The sequence below is a fragment of the Microtus oregoni genome, unplaced genomic scaffold (genome assembly GCF_018167655.1).
Source record: "Microtus oregoni isolate MIOR12 unplaced genomic scaffold, Mior012 000033F_ref0000390, whole genome shotgun sequence".
Taxonomy (NCBI): domain Eukaryota; kingdom Metazoa; phylum Chordata; class Mammalia; order Rodentia; family Cricetidae; genus Microtus; species Microtus oregoni.
The window spans coordinates 6,116,457-6,139,968 of NW_024543092.1; the positions used below are offsets into that span (position 1 = coordinate 6,116,457).

General features: G+C 39.8%; 1 protein-coding gene across 3 annotated transcripts in view; it reads left to right on the forward strand.

Moving 5' to 3' along the window:
- Grm1 (glutamate metabotropic receptor 1) overlaps positions 1–23,512 on the forward strand; it is a 383,399-nt gene that overhangs the window by 300,294 nt on the left and 59,593 nt on the right. For all 3 annotated transcript variants that reach the window (XM_041680170.1, XM_041680171.1, XM_041680172.1), the window contains exons 5-6: positions 17,940–18,186; positions 23,036–23,204. In XM_041680170.1, the coding sequence (XP_041536104.1) occupies positions 17,940–18,186; positions 23,036–23,204 (416 nt within the window). The remainder of the gene's footprint in view (positions 1–17,939; positions 18,187–23,035; positions 23,205–23,512) is intronic.

Sequence of the window (23,512 nt, forward strand, 5' to 3'; positions counted from 1 at the left end):
CCCATCAGTCAGTAATAGTTCCTAGAGGCTGCCCCATGTATTTTTTTCACATTTTTCATATGATGGTCTAATAACGGTGGATAGGTTCCCTCCTGTGTGCCACATCTCTTAGGTGTTCTTTGACTAACCTTCTCCGACTAAAACCAGATATGCCTTTCCAGCTTTCTTCTCTCCTGCAGGATAGATTGAATCAATTTGAGTTGGTTATCTACTAAAGCCTGATTTTATCTACTATAACCCTGATTTTAGAGAGTTATCTCTAATTATACCTGTAAAGTCCTTGACTGTGTAACATAATTCTCAAGATTCCAGGAACTTCCTTGCAGAAACATCCATTGAAAGACATCCCTTTTACTTTAAAAATTTACAAGGTATTGTGACTTCTTATCCATTTCCAGAGCACAGAGCTGCCCTTAAAGGTACTTTTCTATTCTAAAGAAATGAAGTAGATGGCTTTCATCTAATATGGCTGGAGTGTAATCCTTTAGAGGGGCTGTTCTTGGCACCAAAATAACCCTAAATCAATGTGCTTTGTATAGGTGCTTGCTTTTTGGATTCTGTCTTAACATGAGTAATTTTTTAGTTAAAAACTCTTCTTCATTAGACCTCATATTTACATATTATTTGGGACAATGACCAGGGAAGGAATTTAAAACAGATTTAAATAGTTGAAGAGATAGTTCAGTGATAAAAGACTTGCCACAAATATGAAGACTGGCATTTTGCTCCCTGTAACTCAAATAAACCTTAAAAGGCATGTTATCTACCTGTCCAGGGATCCATGAGGCAAGCTGGCTAGCTAAACTAGCCCAAATCTTTGAGCTCCAATTACAGAGACTCTGCATGAAATAAAGCAAAACAATAAAATGAAGTAATTGAAAAACACACATGGTATTATCTTCTCAAATATGTGCATCTAATACATATACACATGTGTGTCCATACATACCACACACACACACACACACACACACACACACACACACACACACACCTACCTATAAATAAAATACAGAAATAAACCCTGAAGTACCCAAGTATATTTGACTGCATTTTCTGATAGTTGCATGGGAAAATGTAGATGCAGAATTGTCTCTTGTTACCTAGCCAGCAAGGCTCTGTGTGCCTAGAAAGAGACCATTCCTGACATAGAGAATGTGTTATTTCTGATGAGGGGGGTAACTCTTCTTTATATAGCAAAAAAATGGACCTAATATGCAAGGGGTCTCCTCCAGGACAGGAAATATGTCAAATTCTGTAGGCAGTAATTTTGTCCACTATATTCACAGTAACACATTTCCCTCTTCCCAGCCCAGGTAAAGTCTTTAATTCTTTCTTTCTTGTTCAGTATCAGTTTCCCTTAAATTGAGATAAATTGAGGAGAAATAAGTCAGATATGATTATTGTAACATCCTTATTCTTCAGGCTGTGTTTTCCTTCAGCCATTTGCTGTTAATTAGGATTTCTGTCAGGAAGTGAACAGTGGCAGAGAGGTGGACAGCAGTTAGATCAGAACTTAATTATCAGACCTATTGTAAGGTTTGGGGAAAGAGAAGGTGACAACCAGAATGACCAGGAAGAGTGGCGCTCTTGGGTCATCTTCACTAATCTGCAGGGCCTCAGCATCAAGAACTAAAGGTCTCCCTTACCAATCTGTGAACATACTCTGATCCCAAGGCCTGGACATAGAATTCAAACTGGGAATGTTGGGACCTTACTTTAAGCATTCTTTCTCATTTTGCAAGGTAAATAATCCATATCTAAGAAGGCTTGTCATGTGTGTGTGGCCATATATTACAAACACTAGGTAAACTGAGTCTATTATCCTCACTGATATGTGTGGGAAAACTGCAGAATTTGTTAACTGACTTATAATTGCAGTGGTCAGTTCCACTAAGAGCAGAATCAAAATCCTTCCTGCATATGTCATTCTTCACAGCTTGTTTTCTGGTGAAGTGTGGAGCTGTGCAAGGCAACAGATGACGTGTGCTGGGTGGACGCACAGGGTGGGAAGCTCCTGACCAATAACAGGTTGTTATTAGTGTGTCTCGATCAATCCTTTCCAACTATCAAATCACCATCAGCTTGAGTCTTTTGTCATGAAGGTCTCAGTTTCTCTTTGTCCAGGCCCTTTTTGTGTTCCTGGTGATATAAAAAAAAAAAAAAAAAAAAAAACAGAACATACTCCTCTTGTATGAATTCCCATCTAAATAATTTCTCTTCATTTAAGAGTCCTTTTCCTTTGAATTCAGCTAACATTTAATGAGGAAAAAAATGTCCATTTCTTTGCTTTCTCATTGTTAAATATGATTCTCACAGATGGCAGAGAGTGGTCTTATAGATTCTATCTGCCTTCAGTTAGGAATAATTTAAGAGTGGAATCCAAGCTCTCTTTCATTGCCTGACATTTTGCAAATGAAATCTGTGGCCTCTTGAACTTCATTATAACTTCATGAATATTGGAAAACTTCAAGACTTGACTGAGGTTTTGAAACTCAGCCAGAAAGGTCCTAATAGTGTTATAACTTGTACTTCAGCAATGCTTCTTTCTTCCTCTTGATTTGAAGCAGCTGGCTCATTGTTTCTTCTCTCTCCAGTAGCAGGCATGTGAATTGTTAAGTGGAAGACGTACTATGCCCATTTTATAAGTAGGAGCCCGAAATGTCAATGAAGTGACATAAACTAACAAGGACCACATAACGTGTTTTTGTGCTCTGAATTTCTCCCTGGGAAAATTGCACTCATCACCCAGATGTCATTTATTTGCACTCTTTCATGCTAGCTATGTATTCAATATCAACTTCCGATTCAGCTGTCAATCTCAGCTCCCATGCCTCTCATTCTTGAAGTGCCCGCCCACAGGACTTCTGTCAAGAAATTCTTCTTAATCTACCTCCAGGATATGACTCTTGATCTTTGAAGTATGTGAGACTTCCAAAGTGCTTTACATTATAAAATCAGTAAATCCTTTTGTTTTTAAAGGAGGGGTTCTCTGATGGGGCCCAGTAATCAGAATTTAACGAATGAATTTCAAAAAGACCAGTGATGATAGTCATTGAGAAATGAAAAGAGGTTCTAAAATGTTATCACATGTTGGGTAAACTAATACTGGATTAATTTTGTAATGAAAGGATTTCACTTGAGAGGGATGTTGGTAAAACATTCACTGGGCAGAGTAAACAAGAACTGTAAACTAAATATGGGAATGGCACGAATATTAAGCCAGCTTTCTAGTTTCTGGGATTGCTGCCTGCACATGGCTTTGCTTTCTCATGGAACTTGAGGTCTCTGTGCTAAGGCAGATATCCAGATGCATTCCCTCCAGCTGCCTCCTGCCAAGAAGTTCCTGTTTGCAAGATGACATAACTTAGTGGTGTGCTTTGATAAGTCAGAAACATTTTGAGCTTATCTACAATATACAACAGGATTAACAAAAAAGGTAACTGTTTAAAATATTCTACTTTGGGTTCTCCTTCTTATGTAGCTTCTCTAGGATCATAGGCTCAATGTCCTTTATTTATGGCTAGAAAAACATATAGGCATCCTCCTGAATATTAACCTTCATCAGGTGAGAAAAGGAGACAGAGACAGAGACCCACATTGGAGCACCGGACAGAAATCTCAAGGTCCAAATCAGGGGCAGAAGGAGAGAGCACGAGCAAGGAACTCAGGACCGCGAGGGGTGTACCCACACACTGAGACAATGGGAATGTTCTATCGGGAACTCACCAAGGCCAGCTGGCCTGGGTCTGAAAAAGCCTGGGATAAAACCGGACTCGCTGAACATAGCAGACAATGGGGACTACTGAGAACTCAAGAACAATGGCAATGGGTTTTTGATCCTACTGCACGTACAGGCTTTGTGGGAGCCTAGGCAGTTTGGATGCTCACCTTACTAGACCTGGATGGAGGTGGGTGGTCCTTGAACTTCCCACAGGGCAGGGAACCCTGATTGCTCTTGGGGCTGACGAGGGAGGGGGACTTGATTGGGGGAGGGGGAGGGAAATGAGAGGCGGTGGAGGGGAAGAGACAGAAATCTTTAATAAATAAATAAATAAAAGAGAAAAAAAATAAAATAAAATATTCTACTTTAATAACTATTATCACTATCAATTTCAAAGTAGCAAGGGAATAATCAGGAGGATGAATATACTAGAAAAGAGAAAGAGGTTACTCTTAAAACCAAAAAGGCAAAAATCAATAATTGTCCATATATCAAATTGGCTGACAATATGCAAAATTATACTATCTAGTGTTGGTCAAGATGTGATAAAATGGGCATTTAGATATTCAGTTGATGAGAGTAAAAGTGAAATTGTATTTCTAGAAGAAAAGTAACCAATAACAACAAGCTTACCCATCCTGTCTGAATTTTGAATGTGGTTTGAGCTTATCTCTGACCGATAGGAGAAGGTGAGCTTCACCCTCACAATTCACCCCCTTCCTTGGAACCCGGTATCTAAGACGTCAAGTACCATGGCTGTGGGCATTGCTGGTGTACTCACAGCAGCCGGGTCCATTTAGGAGACAGGGTCTGAAGACAAGTGTAGTAAATAGTGTCGTAAGATGACCTGAGTGCTCCATGCTGAAGATGACAGGGGTTCTCTTTCACCTCCCGCTTAACTGTGAGACACACTATGTGGGTCTCAACACATAGTGGCCTTTGTTATTGTCAGCTTTAGTCAAGCTGCTCATTGAAACTTAGATCCTCCATGTTCTACCCGTATTTCCCCTGGCTTTGGTTTCATCTATGTTTTACTGTTAAGGAGCTTCTAATTCTGTCTCCTGTCTTCACTATCTATAGTACCTATGCCTAATAAGAATCTTAGGTCTTATCTCCTTCATGAGAGTTTTTGGGAGTCCACAATGGTTGGCTTTTTCGTAAAGTGGAACCTCCACCATTCCACCCTATGTATGTACCAAAAGCATTGAGTTAGACATGCGCAGGTGTGCTTCATGACTTGCTGAGTGAGCAGTTTTCAAAATGACAATGCAATCGTTGCAGAATTAAATTCCTTTTTTCATATTAAATAATGTCAATGAATGAACTGACATTGTCATTTTAATTTGATTTTAACAGCTATTAGAAATTTCTATTACTTCACATACTGATATACTTATTACATTAGGGACATGACCATGTGTGAGCCTTGGACAATTCTCTTCCAATTATACCCAGCCCTTGATCTTAAAATGGAATGTAAGCCTGCTTCTGCCTTTCAGGGATTTGAGGACCATCCCTACTACTTAGACTGAAAGAATTGCCTGAACTTTTCCTTTTCCCCCGTTTTTATACAGCTTTTTTTTTTCATCCCTACAGACACGAAGAGCTCCTAATTTGACTAATACATTAACTAGACACTTCATTTTATATTATAGTTTTATCCAGCAATCTCAAATGATAGCTTATAGAAATCATATTAGGTTTTATTAGAATGTTATGAAATGTATTGTAGTCACCATCAGTAATAACCACACCCAGTTAGATCATCATCTCATTCCTGAACTGCCAGTCATGCTGGAGAAGAACAGTTGATATAATGTAGGAGGGGACTGTCTGAATAACTTGTACCGTAACAGGATCGAGCAGGCTGCTTGTCATCCCAGCCTCCCCGCTAGCTTACGTCTGAAATAATCACACAGAAACTATATTCATGAAATCACTGCTTGGCCCATTATCTCTAGCCTCTTACTGGCCAACTGTCACATCCTGATCTAACCCATCTCCATCAATCTGTAAATCACCACAAGGTCATGGCTTACAGGGAAAGATTTAGCATGTATGACCCGACAGCTCCATAGCGGCTCTCTCTCTGACTCTGCTTTCTTCCTCCCAGAATTCAGTTCTGTCTCCTCCACCTACCTAAGTTCTGCCCTATCAGGCCAAGCAGTGTCTTTATTGATTAACCAATGAAAGCAGCACATAAACAAAAGGACCTTCTACACCATTGTACAACTACTCAGACTTCACACATATACAGATAGTGTCCACTCTGGTCTTGCAATGGTGCATTTTTCTGTTGCCACTAGGGTTAGATATAAGGTTCTGGTTGATTTCTAGCCTCAAAATGACACAAAGAATATCTTTTGTGTGTGTGTGTGTGTGTCTAAGCTACTCTGAGCTGCTATTCCTGGCACCAGAATAGCACTAAATTGCAGGAATCCAGGACAGTAGAAGCACATGCTACACCACAATACACCTTGCATGTTGAACAGGCCTTTCCTCTTGAATTAATACAGCTTGAAAAAAGCTGCATGGTGTTCCAACTCTTAGGAGCAGTTGCAAGCATGTGTGACTACTGTCATTCGCTCATAGGTAAGACAAAAGGAAATTTTGCAGCCTTCATTTTACAGTTCCGTGAGCTATCAGGGCAAAGCTGGGAGATCAATGCCTCAGTGAAAAGGCTTTTAATGGTTTTTCTATTGACCTTACCACTAGTAAAACCTTTTTTCGTTGATCCATGTCACATTGTCATACTGGCCACCCCCTTTTTTTTTCCTGCTTTTCCTATTGCAAATATTCCTGAGGATAGATAGAGTATACATGCCATGGTGCGAATTAATTCTGTAAAGTCCTTATTGTTGACAGCTGAGGATACAAGTCATCTCTGCTCCTACTCTTTTGTTTGTAGTCATGTAAGAAATCAGAAAAGTGGAACCAAAGCCTTTTCTCTAACCTCAGCCACAGTGTTGAGACAGCTCAGAGTGTCCCTCCTAATCAGGTTTCCCCTTCCTCTGTGAGGTGGCTTGAAGGAGGTTGCAAAGCATCAAATCCCCCAAAACTACAGTGCCTTGCATACATGCACACAGATGTTTAAGTCAAGTCACATAAAGGAACATCTGTGCACGATTATAAGAGAGCTCCATTATCAGTGCTTTTTACTTCTGGAACTAGGGTGACGAGCTCCTTACTGGTCTCTGTTATTTATTATTTCACACTCGCTTTATTATTACTTACCTTGGTTTATTCCTTTTGAAATTTAATGGTCAGCTTTCTTTTTCTTTTCTTTTTCTCATTCAGTAGTCAACTTTATTTAGGACATCAGACGATTTATCCTCTGAAGGTTAAGAAGAGTCACATGAGTAAAATATATAATTACGGAGGTGACAAAAGCATGATTTCCATAGAGGCGTGTGAATAACAACAGCTGAAGGGAGCTCACTCCTATCTGTTGTTTCCATTCCAGTCATGAGCATGAGCAAGTGATGCCTGGGGAGCTCTTTGCATTGCCCTAGAATCTTTTTGAAGAGTTTTCTTTTCATTTGGCCCCCAAATTATATTAACAGCCGGGTTGTATAAATGCCTAGAACACTTGATTAGTTTGATTGTTAAGTTAGCCTCCTGTGATATGTGTTCCTAGAACAGAAGGTGTCTTTGAGCTTTTCTAGTACATGGACAACTATGTTCAGAAGGAATACATATGGCAGAGTCTGGGAACTCCCCCCAAACCTTGAAAGATGAGTTTATAAGCAACTTGTGACTAGATTAGTCCCATGTTTATAGTATCAAGAACACCGATTCTTCTGGGTTAATCTCTTTTCAAATTATTCTTGTTATGTCAAGTTAACATTAACGTTACACACAACAATGAATAGTATTCATATTCAAGAGCCGTGAAAATAATCTCATCTCTACAGTCATAACATTTATGTGAAGCAAATCATGACACCCTTGTATTGAGATAAAATGTATTGAAGGTCTCTTAAGTTTCAGATGGTCTATAACATAGGACAAACATCATTTTATACACCAACCACTTGTTTATCACAATGATGTCATGTCTTTCCACATATTGCCGAGAATAATGTTACTTTGGGTCTGCAACTGGGCAGGGGAGAGAGAGGAACATGGCACTAGAGTAGTCAGGTGTTATTATCACAACTACTAGTAATGAGCTTTCTGACCTGGGAAAAATTATTTGACCCGTGTCACCTCTGCTTTTTCATCATTAATCACAGGAAAGGAATACCACCCATTCCCTGTCTTGTGCTTCAACTACATTTCTTTTCTCAGGGCCTATGGCAATAGGATTGATGACTTCTGGAGAAGGCCTATTTATTGTCTTGGTTGCTCATAATTGTGCTCTTGCATTTGGATCCAGGTATCTGGGTTTGTGGTATTGGAAGTGTTTCTTGGCATAGATATCTGGTCTCATCTTTTTTTGAGTTGGGTTCCCTTCTTTAGTTGCTGTTACACACTCTGGCTCCCAGCCCAGTATGGTGGCTGTGAGCTCACTGGTAGAGAGGGCTTAAGTGGGTCACCTGGTCTCCTAAAGGAATGTAGGGAGGTTAGGAGGAAAGGATGGCAGGAGCAACAGGAAAGAACTGGAGGAACTCTGGATCTACACCAAGAGGCTGAATCCCTATGAGGTGGAAATGGGTTGAGAGAGGGGGCTCCTGTAGGCAAGCTTCAGCCAGACTAAGATTAAGGCATCTGGTGAGACCTGGGATGGAGAGCAGGAAAGACAATAAAGGTCACCTACTCTGAATCCCAGCCTAATGAGGCCGCACTGGGGGTCCCTGGTAGAGGGTGATTCTGTGGAGTTGGCAGAAGTTATAAAGAAATGCAGAGGGGCTAGAATGAAAAGCTGAAAGGGATTGTGGGGAAAGAACTGGGAGGGGGAGGGCTGAGTGTGCCAATGCCATCCGTTCCATTAGGCCTTGTGAGGTGAATTGGATAATGTTTTTAAACCATTTAAATCCCCTCCACAGAGCTTTTGAGAATGCTATCTCTTATTTATTACTTGATGCTAGACTGAGATATGATGCTAATTCTTAGGCACTTAAGAAAATAGGTATTTTTTTTTAAAAAAACTCTTTTAAAGAAAAGCTGTGAGGAAAGTGTGATAGGCTCATGAAGCACCCAGCATTCCCTGTCACTGATGTCTTGTATTTCTGCCTGACATTCACCACAGTTATGAATAACTATTGATGCATTATTTTAATTAAACTTCAAACTTTAGATTTTAACCAATTTTTCCTTTCTTTTTTCCCCTCAAATTTGTATTCAAAATATTATAACCCATTTTCTTCCCTGTCTTTTTGAGTTCCATTAGGTTGTCACAGTCCTTTTGTATAATGGCCTTCCTTGACAGTTTTTAGGTGTACCAGTTGGGTATTTAATAGAACATCCTTAAATTTGGACTTAGCTGATGTATGTCTGGTGATTCATGCACCACTCTGTGACTGGTAAAAGAAAAAGACACCTTCCCAAGAGTCTAGTGCACACTGGGTTAGCATGGATCACGTGGGTCAGGTGTGATTAACCAGTCTGGCACTATGAACTGTTACCTTTAAAGCTTTGCTAATGCTGTCACTTTAGGAAGGAGTTCACTAGCTACACGAACACCTGGGAGTGGAGAATCACGTTGGTCTGTGTAAAAGACAAAGCAGCTACCCACATGATTTGCAATTATTTTGACTGGAAGAGTTGTATTTTCTCCTCCACTAAAATTTATTTCTCCCCTCTTAGGCTTTATTTATATTGGTATGATCAATTATTTTATATCCTGGATCATATTCCCATATGGAATTGTTGATTTGGTTGTTTCAATTGCTTTAGCTTTGGCCACTGGAAGTCTTTTACTTGACTTTATTGTAGCGTTTTTGAGGAGTTTTCACTTTTTGGAGAACACAAAATCTCTGGGCTCACTGTGCATAGTTACCGTACCTTCCACATAATTACTTTTAGAAAGTATTTAAAGGTTTATTTTTGTTTTATTTTACATGTATTTGTGTTTTATCTGCACATACAGCTGTGTTTTATATATGTGTGTGGTGCCTGTGGAAGAAAGAAGTGTTGAATGCCATAGAGCTGGAGTTACGGGTGATTGTGAAGCACGATGTAGGTGCTGGGAACCCAAGGTCTTCTGGAAGAATAGCCAGTGCTCCTAACAATGGAGCCACCTTTGCTGTCCCATCTCTAAATCATTATCTCTTCCAAAGAGTGTTGGTACATGCGTGTGTGTGCATGCATGCATGTGTGAATGTGTATTAGATACCAAGATCTGAATATTGAGTAGTTCTGAAATTTGGAGTGCTTTTCGTTTGGTTTTCATAACTAGGAAATGTATATATATATATATGAAACCGCTCAGTGCTTGAGTGTTTGCTACTGTTCTTGGAGAATGCCCTGCTTCAGTTCCCAGCACTCCTATCCGGTAGCCCACAATCAACTGCATCTTCAGTTCCTGAGGACCGGAAACCCTCTTCTGGCCTCTACTCTACAGACACCTACACATAAGTATGCACATATTCACGGACACAGAAACACACAGGTAACACAGGTACATATGCATAAAATTTTAAAGGATTTAAAACCACATGTAGATATTTCTATATATATTCATTAGCTTTTATTAAATTTACTCTATTCTCATATCTCATAGTTTATGCAACTTTATTTTTCTGCTTTTCTACAACCTCTGATTTCACCAGTGATATACACTGCTTATACCATCTGCCATTGATTTATTTTTTTGTTTAACCTTGTTATATGCATGGGCAGCTATTTCAGATTTGTTAATACATTTCCCGTGAGAAGCAATTTTCTTCTACTAGAGTAGAATAATGCTTACACTCCTTCTCTGAGTATAATTTGAGCAGATTTTGGATCAGCCCTGTGACCTCTCAAGGTGATCCTTCTTAGTATAGAATTATATTTGGCTTTCTTGTTTCTGTAAATATTCTCATCACAGCCTGAGCCGAGTGGTTGGCATATCCAAATGGATTTGCATGAAATCTAGACCCTGCATGTGTTTTATTGATCGTTTCTGGCTAAGAGATCTTTGTCTATGTGTTCTTGACAATATTGATCTTAGAAGCTACTTTTTAAAATGTCTGTGACAGTTATCGACAAAATCTTACTAGCAATGAGTCTTTAGTAGGCCCTTGGGAATCCCAAATTTGATTTGTCCAGGAGATGCTGTTGGGAAACATCACAGAAAAGGGAACATGGCTTTCAAGAAATCCCAAGAGTTGTGACATGGGGACAAGGTGGTGTCATAGTTTGCCTAGACTGATAAATTCATTACACTATTCATGTAAATAGCAGCAAATAGTCTCCAGAGGCAATCAGTCTGAAATGAAAAATCACAGTATAACTTACTCCCAGATGCCAGAGGCATGTAATAAACCACATGCTCTAGGTTTAAATACCAAAATCTCCAGTAAATCGAAGCTTCCAGTGCTCTCATTGCACCTGTCCGACTTACAGATTACAGGACTAAAACCCTAAAGACTAGGAAATGGATTAATATGTCCCAAATTATATTTTTATGTATATAAATTGGTCAGTTTCTAGTTACCAGAGCTGTTTTCTGGAGCCATAAGGAAATCAGTCTTAAGTTAGTAGAGTTCGCCCCCACAGTACTTCAGGTTCAGCCAAAGCTACTCTCTCCACTGTTTAAGTCACTCAGTCTAAGTCACTACAGTATAAAAGTGGGGTGACTCATAAGGAACACTCTGCTGATAGGACATCAAAAAGAAGGTAGGAGCGCTAAACCATGGACTCCCATGTACAAAAGGCAGCATCCTTCCTTTCACCCATAAAGACACAGAGACAGTGCTACACACATAGACCTGCTTTCCTTGGCATGCATGAGAGACCAAGAGAGAAACGGGCTTCAAATGGTTCCAGAGCGGCAGGTGGTTGATGAAGGGGCTGGTTGCTGGTGTATTTTAACAACAGGCAGACTTCTCACACTCAACAAAAGCTCCAGCTCTCTGTAATATATGCAGTCTCTACAATGAGCTGCCAAGTACTTCCTGAGGATCTGCAAAGATTTTACTCCAGGGGGTGTGGTTTGCAATTCGATGATGCTATTCTCTGCCCTCGCAACAATAAAAGCAAAGGCACAGCAAGCTGCCCTGTTTTCTCTCCCTAGAGAGGCACGGAGTCTCACAGTTCAGCTGAATACTACTTAAGTATCCTCAGGATATTTAAACACACCAGCAGTTCTCCTTACTTGTTATTCCCACACACCATAAGTTTCTGAAATATGAATCAACTAAACACAGCAGTGTTTTCAGGGAGCTGAGGCTTACCATATATTATCTTCAAATGGTAACAATTCTGCTATTTATGCACCATATAATGGAGAAGTTTCTGTCTTAACAATAGATTGTAAAGACGTACTTAGAAAAATGTCTGATTGTTGCCATGTGAAGAACAGCTAGGATTAAGCAATAGGAATTCAACTAACAATAACAGTGATAGCTTAGACTTGACTAAACAACCTTCCTTTTCTTCCCTCTGATCCCACAGAGGAGTTCATTTACATTTTAATACAAGGTATAGAAAGTAAAAGGAAGGTCATATTTTTCTGTGATATTAGCAGAGAGAAAGCACGTGGGATGAGAAAAATGTAGTATTAGGGGAAACAAAGCATTCAGATGCCCTAGACTTGAACATAGATTAGGCTATTCTGAATCTTATCATAAATTCTCTCTGGGAAAGATGTCTAGAAAATCTAGCTGCCTAAGCCTTTAAGCCATATTGAGGGTACTGTATACTTGGAAGTTGGTATTTTAAAAATGGCCAGATTAATCTTCCTTCAATAAATCTACTACTTGGCAATGCAAAGGAATCTGAATGCCATCTTCTTCACTTGACTCGTTAACCATAGAAAATAATCATCGACCTTTCTATTCCAATCTATATGACACTGTATCAAATTGTGTATTGAACATATAATGAAGCCGTGGAGAGACAAATGTCAAGACAATGAAAGATTTCTCCACCTCCCCAGGGAGAAATGTATTTAGTGATAGTTCCCAGAATTTCCCCTATTTTATAAGAAAGTAAAATATTGCTTATTGTATTCATCTTCTCAATTTGACGTTAATGCCAAGGACCTATATTTGAAAGAGTCAATGCTACCAGACTCATAGGCATCTCAATGGGAACAAATTAATACGATGGCAAGTGCAGACACCAGCAAGGTTGCTTTAACTGGAGCTACTATTTCAATATATTGTCTATATTGTGCAACTTAGGACACATAAAGTAGGCCAGTATTATTTTTAAAAATGCAGAACAAATACACATGAAAGTTTTTGTAATTTTTTTGTTTTGCTATAAATACCATACTGTTTGTCATGCGGCCTCGTCAGTTACTGGACAGGGCTGCTGCAGGCATGCACAGTGCTATTTGGCAGGAAATAGCTGCACCTGTACACGATCCCTGTCCTTGTCAGTTATGGGTCATTGAACATTCAACTATCGGTATTTCAGAGGGCTCACCAATGCACTTCCTTCCTAAATTTGCTTCCAAACAAGTAGACCTGGAGCAAGCTGATTAAACATCGGTTTTATAGTTAATGTTAGTGAACAAAATAATTTAAAAACTGTGTAAAATTAGAATTAATAAGCAAAATAACCCAATCATGTTGATTTATGCTGGAGAAGCCAGGTGGGATGGTTTATTCAAAGTCAAGACCCTGTCTCAAAGATGAGCAGTGATAAAAAAGTAAGTGTGGTTTATCAAGGTTTCAGGACACCAGGACTTCTATGCAAATGCCAATAATACATTTGCATGCTAATAGCAAACAAAATTTTAAAAATTAAAAATGTACCAATTAGAGGCAGAACCTGAATGTCAAATAGTTGGGACCTGCACTATCCAAAGGAAGAAACATTGGCTGTATATATGGAGCAAATACATGCTTAGCTTCTGAAAATGCCCTATGCTGATATCTTTGAGCAGTTACATAGATATGCACATATGTGAAAATTCATTTACCTGCATAGTAAAAGCTTCTGCATTTTACTGTAGGTGAGTCTATTCCCAGTGAGAAAGCTTTGAGTTTTGTTTTATTTGAATCAAGGCTTCATGATGTAACCTCATGTGGCCTAATTGAGCCTTGAACACTCAGTAATTCTGTGTCAGCCCCACAAGCTTTAGGGTTACAGGTGTGAGCTACCATTTGTGGCTAAAAATTTTGAGAAAGTTAAGAAAAACTGACCAAAAATTTGCAGTTATTAGGGACTTGTGTTAGTTACACACCTACCCACAAATGACTTTTAAACATTGACCTTAGAGTTGGACAGAATAACCTGCCCAGTCTCCAGTGCAACTTGAAAAACACAACCCACAGTTTTACAATCTCTGCAGGCCAGAAAGCCAAATCATATGTTTGGGTGAAATGCCTGACTTTCAGCCAAAGAGACACAGTAGGCCCCTTTCCTCATTCTGCCCTCAGGGTAAGTGGTTAGGAGAGGCTAAAGAGCAAAGGTCATCAGGAAGAAGCACTAGGTGAAGGGAGGCAGCTCTTTTCCACACAGTTTGACTTCCCTGAGTTAATGTCTTCTCCTGCAAGGGGAGAAAAAGCTAATATAGATGATGGTCTCTGCCAACCACAAAGACCAGTAATTGGAGCTGGAGGAGCTGCGTGGAGAGGTTAAAAAGGGACAGAACTTTAGCAAAATTATCTATTCCAAGTGTGCTATTTCAAGGTTAGGAAATTGAGACCAAGTTCCAGGGCTTATTGGAAGTGTGTTGTTTACAGGCAATGGGAGAGCTGTCTCTAGATAGGGCTGTGCAGTTGCCTAGTCCAGAGTTCCTTTCATTATGCCGTTGTGCTGGGTAGCCAGCCTGAATATCAATGACGAACTGCTGGTTCTTTGCCCAAGCACCCGAGTGCCCTGATTTCAGAATGTTCAATGTGAATTCCCAAGCTCATGGAGGCCTATGCGCCACTGACTCCAGGAACAATTTATTGTGTTTGTTGTGCGTCTGCAGCAAGAACAAAATTACTATTTACAGCTGAGGTAACTATTTTCACAATCCTCCATGAAGCCGTCAGGCAGGTATTCTTTTGAAGGTAAATAAACACCGTCAACCTCAATTATTTGGTTCTACTTAGTATATTTTAAAAGGTGATGGTTTAATGACCCCCTAGTCGTCTATAACAATTAATGCACCACAGAAAAAGAAACATGAAATCCCCTTCTCACAAATAACACAGAGACTGGTGTTATGAAAAGGCAGTAAATCCCAGGGAATGGAAATGCTTTTACCTTCCCACCAAATAACAATGTTGGTAATTTTCAATTATTAATTCACCGTTTCTGAAAATGTATTATCTTTGGAGGACTTGGAAAGCAAGCAAACAAATAAACACAAACACTCCATAGAACATATAGTTACTTAGATAGATATAAGCAGATAGATAGATAGATAGATAGATAGATAGATGATAGAGGTAAGTAGATAGGTGATAGATATATAAATAGATAGATAACTAGATAGAGATATATAGATAGATAGAGATAGATAAATAGATAAGTAGATAGATAGAGATAGACAGATGACAGAGGTAAGTAGATAGATAGATGGATAGATGGATGGATGATAGAGGTAAATAGATAGGTAGATAGATAGATAGATAGATAGATAGATAGATAGATAGATAGATGGATGGATGGATGGATGGATGGATGGATGGATGGACGGACGGACGGACGGACGGACGGACGGACGGACAGACAGACAGATAGATAGATAAGTAGATAGATATACAGAGATGCATATGACACATCTCTGCAATATGATCTGGGGCAGTTGTGACAAAGCAAATGTTCTTGTACAAGCCAAAAATTCACTTACTATAGTGGACTCAATAGGGCTTGTAGCTGAAGAGAGAGTTTTCATTGATTGTAGCTGCCCCTTTCATGTGAAGGGCCAGTGGACTAGGAGGACAGAAAGATTTCTGTGCTATTAGGTTTACTGGGTGAGCAAGAATGACTTACCTTGCGAACATTGCTTAGAAACATTGTCAGGGTTCCTAGGTCTCTCTATGACAAATACAGGCAGGCTGCACTTCTATGTCATGATATGCTGTTGGTGGACTGAATGCCTGAACTTCTCACTAGTACGGCATCTGTGCACATGTGGAATGATCCACGCGAGACACACTAACTTGGACTTAGAAAGATTTTGGTATCCAGCACAACAGCCTGCCTTCTGCCTCCTGTATCTGCCCCACTGAGCATAACTGAAAAAGGAAAGACATTGGATCCATATTACAGCCTATTCTTTCTATGTTTGTCTGTGAAATGGGAAGGTTAATGTCTATCTGGAAAATTTCATTTACTGAGTGTTGTTATAACATAAACTCAAAATCTGTAGCTATTATATTATGCCATAAAAACTAAATAACTATAAAATTAATCAAAATTAATGTGACTATTCTGACTATATAGTATACTTACATGTGTTCATATTTACCTGTGTCCATACATAAATATTACCCATATATGATCACTAACTAGGTATAGTTGGAGGTCACAGCCTCTAGAACGTATGTCAGTTTCCCCAGCTTGCCTTCTTAGCACTTATATTCTGGAAACATTACGATTCCCACTCACTTGCATTCTGAAAAGAAATGACCCATTTTGGATAAGTTACATGATCACCCTAAATAAGGATCACAAGAACAGCACTGATTTCACAGATATCCAAGAATACATTTTGCCTTGGTACTGATGAATGAAGTACCACTGGGCAGCCACTGGGTTAAGACAGGTTTTCCTGGGGATACCAACAGACCTTAGTGACCTTATTTCAAAGACGTGACAACCTTTGTAAGGTGTATCTGTACTTTCTGCCTGTTCCAATGCTGTGCCTTCCCTTTGTGCGGTTTGATTTTTCAAATGCCCTCTTGACCGCTCTTACTCTTGGATTCCTCTTGGAAGATTTTCTTTCAGTGTGACAAATAGTACTTAAGCAAATTGCACTCCTCTAACATGGACCTCTCAAGCATTTGGAAGATGGATTTGAGTTGATTCCATAATTTGCACCTCACTCTTAGGGCTGATACTCAAGTATCTGTCTCAATTCCAACTAAATAGACCATTCTTTAAATAGAACTCTAGTAATATCTATTTTTATTCCAAGTTCAACATCAAGGTCAAAATTCCTTACTGTTCCTTCTAGAAGCTCAATCTAGACTCTCTAAATACCTTCAGCTAGCTCTTGGTAAGAGTGAATCTAAAGACCAAGTCCAGGATCCCTAAAGTATGCTGGTGATATAGGCAAAGTTTATTTAGTTTTCCAAAAGTGTTAATTTATTTCACAAAGCCCAAATGGTCTTTAGCTTTCTCGCACAGATATGTGTTCTAAAATAGAGATTTCCAATATGGAGCTCAGATCTAATGCTACAGTGGCTATAAAGCTAGCTGGAAGTTGGGGAAGCTTTACTCAGCTAAAACAGGGGTAGGAATGATCCAGGGCTTTCAAAATTCACAAGGAACAAAGCTTGTGATTCACAAGTAAAAGGGGCTAAATTTGATGTAGAGTATGACTTCACCACGAAACACTTTAGCAGAGTGCCTGCTGATTGACAAATGTGTTTGAAACATAATTCTTCTAACACTGGGTTTGCATGTCACTAGAGATGACAATATAAAGAGAGTCACAAAAACAAGCCATCAGACACTGTACAAATAGAATTACCATGAATTACAGATCATCATAACAGATGCAAAAAATGTTTTTCCTTACCACGAGACTGGGAAGTTTGCATATACCTGCAAAAGAAAGGGGAAAAGAATTCTTTCCATTGCTCCTTGATAATTGACTTATATGAAAATTCTTTATTTTTACTTCAATGCTGCTTGCTTCATAACTCATAAAATATTAACTTAATAAAGAAGAGGGAATGGAAAATGCTGTTTTCAGACAGAATATAGTACAGTCGGTCAATAGTTCAAGGTGGGCTTTGCTTCTGCCAGTGTCATGGTTCATTTTAGGGTCTGGAGCCCTGAACTATACCGAGTATTGGGTGGTTAGACCTGATCTGCACTGGACAATGAGTGTGTAGCCCTGGCTTGCATTGAGCTTCAGTGTGTATCCCCGATTTGCACTGAGCAATGAGTATATAGCCCTGATTTGATTCATGCTTGTGACCTTGGCAGTGATCTCGTTTTCTTGTTACAGGCAATGAAAGCTTAGAAGAAAACTATGTCCAGGACAGTAAAATGGGGTTTGTCATCAATGCCATCTACGCCATGGCGCACGGGTTGCAGAACATGCACCATGCTCTGTGTCCCGGCCATGTGGGCCTGTGTGATGCCATGAAGCCCATTGATGGCAGGAAGCTCCTGGATTTCCTCATCAAATCCTCCTTTGTTGGCGTCTCTGGAGAGGAGGTGTGGTTCGATGAGAAGGGGGATGCTCCTGGAAGGTAAAGAATCTCTATTCTCATGACCACTGAGCCAGACAGTGGCAACTGGGTTCCACGGTTTGGTAGTGTTGAAGATAAAATCATCTAGACGGATAAAAAAATTAGATGAAACAAAGAACACACCACTTTTGTAAAGGTCAAACTACTACATGCTTAACTCTAAGAATCTTTTACCCTGCTAGCTACCCTCACACTGAGAAATCTCTTGGCCTTTCCCTCAGGATTCCTGACATCTCCTGAAAGCATTGCACTTGGATAGTAGAACCTTAGCAAGCACTGCCTGCACTAGCCAGCACCATTCACATTGATGGACACAGTGCTGTTCTCCTCATGAAATATTATGCATACCACACCTGATTAATATTATGTGACAAGAACCAAACCACACATTCTTATCTTTCAGGCTGAAGCATGTTTCTGTTCTGTTCATATGTCTTAAAAGAAGAAAGACTCATGGGTTTGTGGACTGGATTTTGGTTTGTAGTGGCTTTCCAAAATGAATAATCAGCAAATCGAAAAGGAAATATATATATAATTTTCCTTTGCATCAGTTTGCACAGAATTTGTTCTGCAACATTTGTTTTGATACCATCAGTGAGCTTATACATAATTGGTGCACCGTGAATGTGTTCTGTGTTGATGTTAGCTGTATTCATTCATACAGATTTTCCTAGGAAAGAGATAATGACAGAGGGATTGAAATCTGTAGCAGGAAGGTCAAAGGCTCTGAGCCTATAGATGATGTGGTGAACCCATCATACAGTCCCTGCTATCTTCCAGAGTATGGTTTTATAGATTTAGAGATCTCTAGGGAAACATGTTTTATGCTAAGGTCATTATTTAAGTCTTATGACTGTTGGTACACTGACTTCCTTCTCTGACAGATAATGAAAGAGTGTCAAAGTAAGCCTGTCACTGAACGTCAACAGAGACGAAGTGGCAGAGGCAGTGTGATCTGCCTCTGGGGTTTGCAATCACCTTGCCACACCACGCTACTTTTTGCTTAACCCTCAAATTAGGCAGAATTGCTGGAAAATTTCTTTGTGTCACCACAGAAGTATCGTGGGAGACTTTGTATGGAAGTGTCAAGGTTTACCTGTGGAGAATCTCCTGTGTGGGCTAACTGGAATCTCCCCGTAAAAATCCAACAGCTCAATGAAGGATAAATGATATGCCTTTGTCAACAACTAAAATCACGTACTAAAGGACTCCTTCCAAGATGCCAGCCAGTTCAGTGGGGGCAGGTGTCGATGGGATGCGAGTGAGATGGTGTTGCAGGGTCTGGGAATGGGGGGCTATAAATACCTTAGGGAGTGGTATCAAGAGGAACATAAAGGGTTCGCGATCCAGACCCATCTAATCCCACTCTTTTAATCCTGAATCCACTGGAGATGAGGCTTGGCAGAGGTTCAGACTTGCACTGTAAGCCCTCCTCCATGATCCCAAACAGCAATAATAATAAAATTAATAATAGCAACAGCAGATCTCCAAAACACCTGTGGGATTCACTTAGGGTTTAATTAGCACAGGATCAGAGAATTTTCACACTCAGTAAATGCACATTTCCTTCCTTCCTCTTTTTCTATATATTAGTCATCCAGATCATAAGAAAGCAACCAGCTTCTATATCTTCCATCTTTAATTACAATAGTAAACTTCTTCCTGCATGAGGCTCGTCCGCTTAATCAGTTCAATTCCTCCTCGCATCACCTGCCTAGGGGATCTAGTTCCTGTCATAAATCACATGCTTTTGGTCCCTCTGGGAATTATTTAGTTGATCATCACATAACATAAAGTGAGTGTGGTGAGATTTCGTGTGGATGTGGTTTACATAAGGATATTTTAAATAAAATGAAAGGAAAGACTTGGGAGAAACCCCGGAGTTAAAAGAGCGGGGTGCTCTATTTACATGCCGATACTGGAAGCTCTTTTCCCCATAAGCCTGCCTTCCTCCCTTGATACCTTCTAGGTAGTTGTGTTTTTCCTTCAGCATTTGAAACTTTTTTAAAAAGAGTGTTTTTATAAGAAAATATTGTGAAATTTTCAGCTTCCAAATGCTAATGAAGTGTGAACTGGTTTTCGCTATGAAAGAGCAAATGAGGAGGTGCTAATAAGAACCTCAGGAAGTGATTTATAGGGAAGAGATGGCTCAAGCTGGCAGCTTGCAAAGCCATCACTAAGCTTGGGAGGAAGTGTCACATTCTACTGTGGAGTTAAGTGCAGAAATTAATGGGGAAAAAAAATGGAAAGACTCCTATTGAACAGATGCAACAGGTTCGTTGGCATGCACTCAGAATGTAGAGATATTGGAGATGTAGATTGTTCATTGACCCCTAGATGAGTGTGAGCTATGAGCTCACAATTAATAGCCACTTAACCCACACTCAGAGCTACTCTGAAATATTTTAGTAAGCCTCAGCAACAAGGCAGATCATAAGTATCAGCCAAACACCAGAGCAGCAAAAGATAAATAATGAGTTCCAGGCACACTCTGTAAATTTTCCCCACTGGGCAACGGGAAACTTCTTTTATTTTCTGTAAGTTGCTTTTCTTTCGGGAAGTTGCTACGTTTAGAAACTGTTAGAGTCTGGATGTGGAGAAGCTTTGAGTTACCCTGTGGGTGACAGGACACATTTGCACATTAAGAACAGGCAAAATAATGTCAATAAATGGGTATCTATTGTCTAGATAAGGAAGTAGGCCAGGTACAGCCGATAGATTTCAGAAGACAACACAGGCTGATGCACTGTAGCTGCCCATAGTACTGGGAGTGCGACTCAGTCTGACACACAGGTTCAAAGAGAAAAGTATTCTGGAATGAAGAAAGCAGGGGCATGGGGTTAAATGGGATAGAAGACTGCTCAGGAGCAGGCAAATGTGCTGGCCGATTGCCATCTAGTTCCTTCAGTAAACCATAAAGAGAGGTAGCCATGATGATCCATGTTCTAGTCCAGGCGGTTAAGGACTGCAGAGCTCTACAGACCACACTCCCTCAGCAGATCCAGTAAGAAGCCGAGCAAAAAGCTTCAGGAAGCTACTGTATGTTATAAAAGGACAAAAGTAAAAGGAAGACTACTAGAGAATTGTCAGGAATGAAGGACTACGCCAACAGCAGTGTCTTCCCACTTTTTTAAATGTAATAGAACTAGTCAGTATATTAACATGTTCCTAGAAATAGAACTATGGATGATCTTAGGCAATGTTTCAAATGCACGCTGAGTCTTACCCCTGGAGTTGTATAAGATACTGTCTGCCCTGTGGTTTATGAATAGATATTTGGTGGACCCAATCCAGCAGATTAGGTAACCTAAGATCAATGCACCAGCAGATTTGGTGTCTAACAAGGGTCTGCTTTCTGACTCACAGATGGTTCCTTTTAATGGTGGTCTTATGTACCAAAAATTCAAAGGAGACTTCTCAAGTTGCTTTTCAGAGGCAAGAATCTCAACCCTGAGTGCTCCTTCCTCACGACCGCATCACTGTCCACCACTTTGGAGTAAGGGTCTTAGCACATGAATTTGCATATTCCATAATTATAAAGGAGCTTCTGATGTGTCTTAGGTTCCAAAGTCCATATAAGATCCCCAAAAAGGTTGCAGAAATTAGTGACAGCCCTGAGCAGTATAGCTTACTATTTAAATGTGAGACAAGGTCCAGCTCACACGTCCCAATGACAAATTCTCTGTTCTATCCATCATATTGTTAACTGTCTGTGGCTGTATCCCTGGGGGAAAATATCTTCTGGCTCCCAAAAGATACTTTGGTTGCAGTAACATTCCTTGGGGGAGAAAATAAAACAGAAAAATAAAAAAAGTGCATGGTGCCACACTTACTATGTAAGACTTCAATATTTTGTGCAACATTGGCAGCTACTGAAATAGTGGGCTCGGATTGTTCGGTTTCACAAGTGTTTGTCTCAACCAGGGAAGAGAACTCTTTGAATATCAGTGTACCAAATAATAAATTGGCTGGCAAGATGGGGCTACGGGTAAGACTGCTTGCTTTGCTTGATAAGCAAGAAGGCATGAGTTCAAATCCCTACCACACATATAAAACACCAGGAACAATTACTCATAATTATAGCCCCAACATGGGGGAAGTAGGAACAGGATGATCCTCAACTGGCCAACCCATGTAGCCAAAGTGATGAGCTTCTGGTTCAATGAGAGACCTTGGCACTAAGCGGCAAGATAGAGATTGATAGAAGAAGATGCCAAATGTTATATTCCAGATTCCACAAGTACACATGGGTACCACCAATTCAAGGACATACACCATACTCATATGGAGCAAACACAACATATACTACACACATGCTTCACATAACACACATGGTAAATCCTTGACCTCTTTACTAACGAAGGACGTTCTTTTCAGGCTTCTTGTTTAATTTGTACTTAGTAATTCTAAGCCTTGTACTTCCTCCATCTCCCACTTAAAGATTTATTGGAATGAAAATTACAACTGAGTGTAAAAAGGGAATGTAAAATAAAGGCAATTAAGCACAGAAACTAATGTTCTCATGGATTGTTACTTGTTCAAAGTGTACTACAAGAGTTTAAGGAGTTGACCAATCAAACACATATACCATTACGTTTTGAAGTATAAACAGAAAAAAAGATTTGATAGCAATGAATTATTTATCAAAAATGGATGGTACACAGATAGTTCATGAAGAGAGGAACTATTCAGAACAAACTGTAAATGTGACAGGCGCTAAGGCAGGGATGTGTGATGATCCTAGTTTTGATCTCCATTCTTTTACTAAAACCAATTTATTTACAAGTGTCACTGTTTTCTCCGTCAGAGAGACATCCCAGAAAGCTCACATACATTTATCTTCTCACAGGTATGATATCATGAATCTACAGTACACTGAAGCCAATCGCTATGACTATGTCCACGTGGGGACCTGGCATGAAGGTGTTCTGAACATCGACGATTACAAAATCCAGATGAACAAAAGCGGGATGGTCCGCTCTGTGTGCAGCGAGCCCTGCCTAAAGGGTCAGATTAAGGTAAGCTGCAAATGCATCCCTGGACATTGTTAGAAATGAGGTTCACCCCCTGGGCCATAGTAAGAAGAACAGCTATTTGAAAGCAAGACTATCCAGAAAGGGTGCCCGAGATTGCTGCTCATGCCCTTATGTTTAGCTAAAACTGCCAAGAAAAGCTAAGACATAGGTAACTATTAGGCTAGGATATAGGTTTTTTGCTATTTGGATAGGTATTTAGATGACATTAGATATTTAAGATCTCTAGATATTTGGTTAGGAACTATAAAAACTACTGAAATAGTTTAAGTAATTATTTTAATAGCAGTGAC